This window comes from Salmo trutta, chromosome 4 (assembly GCF_901001165.1).
Source record: "Salmo trutta chromosome 4, fSalTru1.1, whole genome shotgun sequence".
Lineage (NCBI taxonomy): Eukaryota > Metazoa > Chordata > Actinopteri > Salmoniformes > Salmonidae > Salmo > Salmo trutta.
In genome coordinates this window covers 67,681,866-67,691,865 of record NC_042960.1, presented here as the reverse complement: position 1 = coordinate 67,691,865, position 10,000 = coordinate 67,681,866, and the positions used below count along the sequence as shown (strand labels likewise).

General features: G+C 45.8%; 1 protein-coding gene across 1 annotated transcript in view; it reads left to right on the top strand.

The window, feature by feature from the left end:
* Positions 1–10,000, top strand: part of LOC115193076 (epidermal growth factor receptor kinase substrate 8-like protein 2) — a gene marked incomplete at its 5' end in the record, with an annotated part of 34,744 nt that overhangs the window by 14,997 nt on the left and 9,747 nt on the right. The window contains 4 exons of the mRNA XM_029752061.1: positions 3,509–3,657; positions 6,157–6,325; positions 6,606–6,640; positions 6,810–6,918. Of these exons, the coding sequence (XP_029607921.1) occupies positions 3,509–3,657; positions 6,157–6,325; positions 6,606–6,640; positions 6,810–6,918 (462 nt within the window). The remainder of the gene's footprint in view (positions 1–3,508; positions 3,658–6,156; positions 6,326–6,605; positions 6,641–6,809; positions 6,919–10,000) is intronic.

Genomic DNA, 10,000 nt, shown 5'->3' with positions numbered 1-10,000 from the left:
CTGGCCTAGTTACTACCCTGGATACTGGCCTGGATACTGGCCTGGATACTGGCCTAGATACTACCCTGGATACTACCCTGGATACTACCCTAGATACTACCCTGGATACTACCCTAGATACTACCCTGGATACTGGCCTAGATACTGGCCTAGATACTACCCTGGATACTACCCTGGATACTACCCTGGATACTACCCTGGATACTACCCTAGATACTACCCTGGATACTGGCCTAGATACTACCCTGGATACTACCCTGGATACTACCCTGGATACTACCCTAGATACTACCCTGGATACTGGCCTAGATACTACCCTAGATACTACCCTGGATACTGGCCTAGATACTACCCTGGATACTACCCTGGATACTACCCTGGATACTGGCCTAGATACTACCCTGGATACTACCCTGGATACTACCCTGGATACTGTCCTAGATACTACCCTGGATACTGTCCTAGATACTACCCTGGATACTACCCTGGATACTGTCCTAGATACTACCCTGGACACTACCCTGGATACTGGCCTAGATACTACCCTGGATACTACCCTGGATACTGGCCTAGATACTACCCTGGATACTGGCCTAGATACTACCCTGGATACTGGCCTAGATACTACCCTGGATACTACCCTGGATACTACCCTGGATACTGGCCTAGATACTACCCTGGATACTACCCTGGATACTGGCCTAGATACTACCCTGGATACTGGCCTGGATACTGGCCTAGATACTGGCCTGGATACTGGCCTGGATACTGGCCTAGATACTACCCTGGATACTACCCTGGATACTGGCCTAGATACTACCCTGGATACTACCCTGGATACTGGCCTAGATACTACCCTGGATACTGGCCTAGATACTGGCCTGGATACTGGCCTGGATACTACCCTAGTTACTACCCTGGATACTGGCCTAGATACTACCCTAGATACTACCCTGGATACTGGCCTAGATACTACCCTAGATACTACCCTGGATACTACCCTGGATACTACCCTATATACTACCCTGGATACTACCCTGGACACTGTCCTGGATACTACCCTGGATACTGGCCTAGATACTACCCTGGATACTACCCTGGATACTACCCTGGACACTGTCCTGGATACTACCCTGGATACTGGCCTGGATACTACCCTGGATACTGGCCTAGATACTACCCTGCATACTGGCCTAGATACTACCCTGGATACTACCCTAGATACTACCCTGGATACTGGCCTAGTTACTACCCTGGATACTGGCCTGGATACTGGCCTGGATACTGGCCTAGATACTACCCTGGATACTACCCTGGATACTACCCTAGATACTACCCTGGATACTACCCTAGATACTACCCTGGATACTGGCCTAGATACTGGCCTAGATACTACCCTGGATACTACCCTGGATACTACCCTGGATACTACCCTAGATACTACCCTGGATACTGGCCTAGATACTACCCTGGATACTACCCTGGATACTACCCTGGATACTACCCTAGATACTACCCTGGATACTGGCCTAGATACTACCCTAGATACTACCCTGGATACTGGCCTAGATACTACCCTGGATACTACCCTGGATACTACCCTGGATACTGGCCTAGATACTACCCTGGATACTACCCTGGATACTACCCTGGATACTGTCCTAGATACTACCCTGGATACTGTCCTAGATACTACCCTGGATACTACCCTGGATACTGTCCTAGATACTACCCTGGACACTACCCTGGATACTGGCCTAGATACTACCCTGGATACTACCCTGGATACTGGCCTGGATACTACCCTGGATACTACCCTGGATACTACCCTGGATACTGTCCTAGATACTACCCTGGATACTACCCTGGATACTGTCCTAGATACTACCCTGGATACTACCCTGGACACTACCCTGGATACTGGCCTAGATACTACCCTGGATACTACCCTGGATACTGGCCTGGATACTACCCTGGATACTACCCTGGAAACTACCCTGCATACTACCCTAGATACTACCCTGGATACTGGCCTAGATACTACCCTAGATACTACCCTGGATACTGGCCTAGATACTACCCTGGATACTACCCTGGATACTACCCTGGATACTACCCTGGATACTGGCCTAGATACTACCCTGGATACTACCCTGGATACTGGCCTGGATACTGGCCTGGATACTACCCTGGATACTACCCTGGATACTACCCTAGATACTACCCTGGATACTACCCTAGATACTACCCTGGATACTGGCCTGGATACTGGCCTGGATACTACCCTGGATACTGGCCTGGATACTACCCTAGATACTACCCTGGATACTACCCTGGATACTGGCCTAGATACTACCCTGGATACTACCCTAGATACTACCCTGGATACTGGCCTAGATACTACCCTAGATACTACCCTGGATACTACCCTTGATACTGGCCTAGATACTACCCTGGATACTGGCCTAGTTACTACCCTAGATACTACCCTGGATACTATCCTGGATACTACCCTGGATACTACCCTAGATACTACCCTGGATACTGTCCTAGATACTACCCTAGATACTACCCTGGATACTGGCCTAGATACTACCCTGGATACTACCCTGGATACTGGCCTAGATACTACCCTGGATACTGGCCTGGATACTGGCCTAGATACTACCCTGGATACTGGCCTAGATACTGGCCTGGATACTACCCTGGATACTACCCTGGATACTGTCCTACATACTACCCTAGTTACTACCCTGGATACTGGCCTAGATACCACCCTGGATACTGGCCTGTGATAGATGAGACGATTGAATTGGTGTAACCACAATGGTGGTAGCTTTACCTCCTGATGGTGAAATTGTTGCAAAATTGCTTCCACCTTAGGGTTAAGGGTGGTTATAGATGTACAGAGAGGATATTTGTGCGTTACCTGTTCGAAGTGCTCCAGTCCTGTGGTAGTGTAGAGCTGCCTCGCTCCGTCGTCTCTCCTCACCTGTCTACCTGTCTGTAGCCTGTACAGGTACATGTGTGACCTCTAACCTTTGACTTCTAGGTGCTCCAGTCCTGTGGTAGTGTAGAGCTGCCCCGCTCCGTCGTCTCTCCTCACCTGTCTACCTGTCTGTAGCCTGTACAGGTATATGTGTGACCTCTAACCTTTGACTTCTAGGTGCTCCAGTCCTGTGGTAGTGTAGAGCTGCCCCGCTCCGTCGTCTCTCCTCACCTGTCTACCTGTCTGTAGCCTGTACAGGTATATGTGTGACCTCTAACCTTTGACTTCTAGGTGCTCCAGTCCTGTGGTAGTGTAGAGCTGCCCCGCTCCGTCGTCTCTCCTCACCTGTCTACCTGTCTGTAGCCTGTACAGGTACATGTGTGACCTCTAACCTTTGACTTCTAGGTGCTCCAGTCCTGTGGTAGTGTAGAGCTGCCCCGCTCCGTCGTCTCTCCTCACCTGTCTACCTGTCTGTAGCCTGTACAGGTATATGTGTGACCTCTAACCTTTGACTTCTAGGTGCTCCAGTCCTGTGGTAGTGTAGAGCTGCCCCGCTCCGTCGTCTCTCCTCACTTATCCAGAGATGCAGTAGACTTCCTGAGAGGTCATCTGTCGCCTAAAGAGATGACCATCTTTGAACTGCTGGGAGATGGGTGGACAAGACCTAGGTACTGGAGGGAGTGTTTGTGTGTGTGTGTGGTTGCACATGTGCTGATAGAGGTAGATATGTATAGGGGTAAGGTAACTAGACTATACGATAAACAGAGTAGCAGCAGCTTGTATGTGAGTGGGTGTGTGTAGAGTCAGTATAAATGGATGTGCATATTATGTGTGAGTGAACAGATGATGGAGTGAGTGAGCGTGTGTGTGATGGAGTGACAGTGTGTGTGAGTGTGTAGGGCCCTGTGAGTATGTGTGTGAGTGTGTAGGGCCCTGTGAGTGTGTGTGAGTGTGTAGGGCCCTGTGAGTGTGTGTGAGTGTGTAGGGCCCTGTGAGTGTGTAGGGCCCTGTGAGTGTGTGTGTTTGTGAGTGTGTAGGGCCCTGTGAGTGTGTAGGGCCCTGTGAGTGTGTGTGTGTGTGTGAGTGTGTAGGGCCCTGTGAGTGTGTAGGGCCCTGTGAGTGTGTAGGGCCCTGTGAGTGTGTAGGGCCCTGTGAGTGTGTAGGGCCCTGTGAGTGTGTGTGTGAGTGTGTAGGGCCCTGTGAGTGTGTGTGAGTGTGTAGGGCCCTGTGAGTGTGTGTGAGTGTGTAGGGCCCTGTGAGTGTGTAGGGCCCTGTGAGTGTGTGTTTGTGAGTGTGTAGGGCCCTGTGAGTGTGTAGGGCCCTGTGAGTGTGTGTGTGTGAGTGTGTAGGGCCCTGTGAGTGTGAGTGTGTAGGGCCCTGTGAGTGTGTAGGGCCCTGTGAGTGTGTAGGGCCCTGTGAGTGTGTAGGGCCCTGTGAGTGTGAGTGTGCATAGACACTGCAAAAATCCGAATGAAAGGTCAATAAGATACAAGGTTAACTCAGAGAGTCTGTGTCCCTGTTGGTAAACATCAGATGTGTTCATCTGAAATCAGAATGGAAGGTCAGTAATAACCTCTACATTTATAGATAGGAGTGATTATTATGCTATTATCCCATTGATAACACGTTATCTAAAGCCTGCTGTTTAAGCCTGCAATTTATCAGAATGTATACGTTGTTATAAGCTTGTATGAGCCTTTATAATGTCTTATAGGGGCTTGTCATATGTCCAGTGATGTAGTGGTAAACTCTGATCGTCGGTCGGGGTGAAATAAATGTGGTAAACTGGTGTTTACCGTCCACTACAACCCTGGTTATGTCTCTGTGTTTACCCTCCACGACAACCCTGGTTATGTCTCTGTGTTTACCCTCCACTACAACCCTGGTTATGTCTCTGTGTTTACCCTCCACGACAACCCTGGTTATGTCTCTGTGTTTACCCTCCAATACAACCCTGGTTATGTCTCTGTGTTTACCCTCCAATACAACCCTGGTTATGTCTCTGTGTTTACCCTCCAATACAACCCTGGTTATGTCTCTGTGTTTACCCTCCAATACAACCCTGGTTATGTCTCTGTGTTTACCCTCCACTACAACCCTGGTTATGTCTCTGTGTTTACCGTCCACTACAACCCTGGTTATGTCTCTGTGTTTACCCTCCACGACAACCCTGGTTATGTCTCTGTGTTTACCCTCCAATACAACCCTGGTTATGTCTCTGTGTTTACCCTCCACTACAACCCTGGTTATGTCTCTGTGTTTACCGTCCACTACAACCCTGGTTATGTCTCTGTGTTTACCGTCCACTACAACCCTGGTTATGTCTCTGTGTTTACCCTCCACGACAACCCTGGTTATGTCTCTGTGTTTACCCTCCACTACAACCCTGGTTATGTCTCTGTGTTTACCCTCCACGACAACCCTGGTTATGTCTCTGTGTTTACCCTCCACTACAACCCTGGTTATGTCTCTGTGTTTACCCTCCACTACAACCCTGGTTATGTCTCTGTGTTTACCCTCCACTACAACCCTGGTTATGTCTCTGTGTTTACCCTCCACGACAACCCTGGTTATGTCTCTGTGTTTACCCTCCACTACAACCCTGGTTATGTCTCTGTGTTTACCCTCCACTACAACCCTGGTTATGTCTCTGTGTTTACCCTCCACTACAACCCTGGTTATGTCTCTGTGTTTACCCTCCACTACAACCCTGGTTATGTCTCTGTGTTTACCGTCCACTACAACCCTGGTTATGTCTCTGTGTTTACCCTCCAATACAACCCTGGTTATGTCTCTGTGTTTACCCTCCACTACAACCCTGGTTATGTCTCTGTGTTTACCCTCCACTACAACCCTGGTTATGTCTCTGTGTTTACCCTCCACTACAACCCTGGTTATGTCTCTGTGTTTACCCTCCACGACAACCCTGGTTATGTCTCTGTGTTTACCCTCCACGACAACCCTGGTTATGTCTCTGTGTTTACCCTCCACGACAACCCTGGTTATGTCTCTGTGTTTACCCTCCACGACAACCCTGGTTATGTCTCTGTGTTTACCCTCCACTACAACCCTGGTTATGTCTCTGTGTTTACCCTCCACGACAACCCTGATTATTTTCATTTTAACCAACTGAAAATCCCTGTTATTTCGCCACCTCTCCCTTGCAGAGCGGACTGGCCACGGGACCAGTGTGCCTCTACTTACTTCCCTAAGTTCAGGAACGGGTGGGAGCCCCCAGCTGAGCTGTTCAGGACCTCCCCATGGGAGACAGAGGGATCAGGGGACCCTCCCATGTCCTTCATGTCCCACCCCATGTCCCCACACAAGTCAGAAGAGGTGAGAGGGAGGAGAGTGATCAGTAGGGAAACAGCTGTAGTAACTTCTGGACTGCTGTCCGTTTCAGTCTTTATAGTAGACCTCCCACTGTTAGGCCTTCATTAGTTTGTTTACATTTCTTCAATGACATTTCTTCTCGCTCATAAGCTCTTCTTGGTTTGCAAATTATGTTTTATGAGGCATGTTTGAATACTTTGAGCTCAGGGTGTTAGGATAGTCAGACACACAGTACCAGTCCATAACATCACTTTACAATGATAATAAAAATCCTCTTTTTCAGTTTTTTGGAACCCAGTCTTCAAGCTCATCAAATGGGTCAGTTCATGATATTTCCAGCTAATGTGATTCTACATTACAACACACGCTGCTACTTTTCTCATTGTTGATATTTCTTTACATTTTATTTTATTTAACCTTTTTATTTATTTCACTTTTGTTGTTTCTTGAGCTGCGTGACATTTGTGACATTTGTCTCCTGTCTCAGGTCCTACAATGGTCTGGCGTCCTCGTCCCGTAAATATGCTAAGATCTGCTACAACTTTGTGGCCCGCAACGCCAACGAACTGTCAGTACTGCAGGACGAGGTGGTAGAGGTACGACATCTGTATTATAATACTGTCAGTAATGCAGGGCGAGGTGCTGGAGGTACGACATCTACAGTTGAAGTCGGAAGTTTACATACACTTGGGTCATTAAAACTCGTTCTTCAACCACTCCACAAATTTCTTGTTAACAAACTATAGTTTTGGCAAGTCGGTTAGGACATCTACTTTGTGCACGACACAAGTAATTTTTCCAACAATTGTTTACAGACAGTTTATTTCATTTATAATTCACTGTATCACAATTCCAGTGGGTCAGAAGTTTACACACACTAAGTTGACTGTGCCTTTAAACAGCTTGGAAAATTCCAGAAAATGATGTCATAGCTTTAGAAGCTTCTGATAGGCTAATTGACATAATTTCAGTCAATTGGAGGTGTACCTGTGGATGTATTTCATGGCCTACCTTCAGACTCAGTGCCTCTTTGCTTGACATCATGGGAAAATCAAAAGAAATCAGCCAAGACCTCAGAAAAAAAATTGGAGACCTCCGCAAGTCTAGTTCATCCTTGGGAACAATTTCCAAGTGCCTGAAGGTACCACATTCATCTGTACAAACAATAGTACGGAAGTATAAACACCATAGGACCACGCAGCCGTCATACCGCTCAGGAAGGAGACGCGTTCTGTCTCCTAGAGATGAACGTGCTTTGGTGCGAAAAGTGCAAATCAATCCCAGAACAACAGCAAAGGATCTTGTGAAGATGCTGGAGGAAACAGGTACAAAAGTATCTATATCCACAGTAAAACATGTCCTATATCTACATAACCTGAAAGGCCGCTCAGCAAGGAAGAAGCCTCTGCTCCAAAACCGTCATAAAAAAGCCAGACTATGGTTTGCAACTGCACATGGGAACAAAGATCGTTCTTTTTGGAGAAATGTCCTCTGGTCTGATGAAACAAAAATAGAACTGTTTGGCCATAATGACCATCGTTATGTTTGGAGGAAAAAGGGGGAGGCTTGCAAACCGAAGAACACCATCCCAACCATGAAGCACGCGGGTGGCAGCATCATGTTGTGGGGGTGCTTTGCTGCAGGAGAGACTGGTACACGTCACAAAATAGATGGCATCACGAGGAATGAAAATGATGTGGAAATATTGAAGCAACATCTTAAGACATCAGTCAGGAAGTTAAAGCTTGGTCGCAAATGGGTCTTCCAAATGAACAATGACCCCAAGCATACTTCCAAAATTGTGTTAAAATGGCTTAAGGAGAACAAAGTCAAGGTATTGGAGTGGCCATTACAAAGCCCTGACCTCAATCCTATAGAACATTTGTGGGCAGAACTGAGAAAGCGTGTACAAGCAAGGAGGCCTACAAACCTGACTCAGTTACACCAGCTCTGTCAGGAGGAATGGACCAAAATTCACCCAACTTATTGTGGGAAGCTTGTGGAAGGCTAACCGAAACGTTTGACCGAAGTTAACAATTTAAAGGCAATGCTACCAAATACTAATTGAGTGTATGTAAACTTCTGACCCACTGGGAATGTGATGAAAGAAATAAAAGCTGAAATAAATCATTCTCTCTGCTGTTATTCTGACATTTCACATTCTTAAAATTAAGGTGGTGATCCTAACTGACCAAAAACAGGTGATTTTTACTAGGATTAAATGTCAGGAATTGTGACAAACTGAGTTTAAATGTATTTGGCTAAGGTGTATGTAAACTTCCCACTTCAACTGTATATGTTCTGGAGGCAGCGGCTTAGACCGCTTGACCACCGGATAGGATTTGTTTTTAACTTTTTTTTTATCCAGCTTGACCCATTAAGGTCAAAACGGCACCTTAATATAACACATCAAGATCTGAAACAGTTCTTTCTTCACATTTAATTAGGCAAGTCAGTTAATAACAAATTCTTATTTACAATGACAGCCTACCAGGGAACAGTTGGTTAACTGCCTTGTTCAGGGGCAGAACAACAGATTTTTACCTTGTCAGTTCGAGAATTCGAACCAGCAACCTTTCGGTTACTAGTCCAACGCTCTAACCACTAGGCTACCCTGCAGTTACACTCCTCTTGCAGCAATATAAACTATAACTGTCAGCATGAAGGGGTGGGACGTCACAGAACGTGATGATGTTCTTCTGATGCTTTTGTCAGTGTTGGAGATTGAGTTATTCACACAGCTTCTAAGGACATATTACCGTGTCTTAGGAAAGTATATATTCCCCTTGTCTTATTCTACGTTTTGTTTTTGTAGCCTGAATTCAACATGGATTAAATATATATTTGTTTCTCATCCAGCTACCCACAATACCGCACAATGACAAAGTGAAAATATGTTTTTAGTAATGTTAGCAAATTTATTGAAAATCAAGTACAGAAATATTTAATTTACATAAGTATTCACACCCCTGAGTCAATACATGTTAGAATGTTACATGTGACAGCTGTGTATCTTTCTGGGTAAGTCTCTAAGAGCTTTTCACACCTGGATTGTACAATTATTGCACATTATTCTTTTAAATATTCTTCAAACTCTGTCAAGGTGGTTGTTGATCATTGCTAGACAGCTATTTTTAGGTCTTGCCATAGATGTTCAAGCCGATTTAAGTCAATACTGTAACTCGGCCGCTTAGGAACATTCAATGTCGTCTTGGTAAGCAACTCCAGTCTAGATTTGGCCTTTTGTTTTAGTTTATTTTCCTGCTAAAAAGTGACTTTGTCTCCCAGTGTCTGTTGGAAAGTAGACTGAACCAGGTTTTCCTCTAGGAAAATACTCCCCAGTCCTTAATGGTTACAAGCATACCCATAACATGATGCAGCCACCACTATGCTTAAAAATATAGAGAGTGGTACTCAATAATGTGTTGTATTGGATTTGCCCCAAACATAACACTTTGTATTCAGGACATTAAGTTTAATTTCGTTGGCACATTTTTTGCAGTTTTGCTTTAGTGTCTTGTTTTGCAACAGGATGCATGTTTTGGAATATATTTATTCTGTACAGGCTTTGTTCTTTTCACTCTGTCAATTAGATTAGTATTGTGGAGTAACTACAATGTTGTTGATCCATCCTCAGTTTTGTCCTATCACAGCCATTAAACTCTGTAAGTGTTTTAA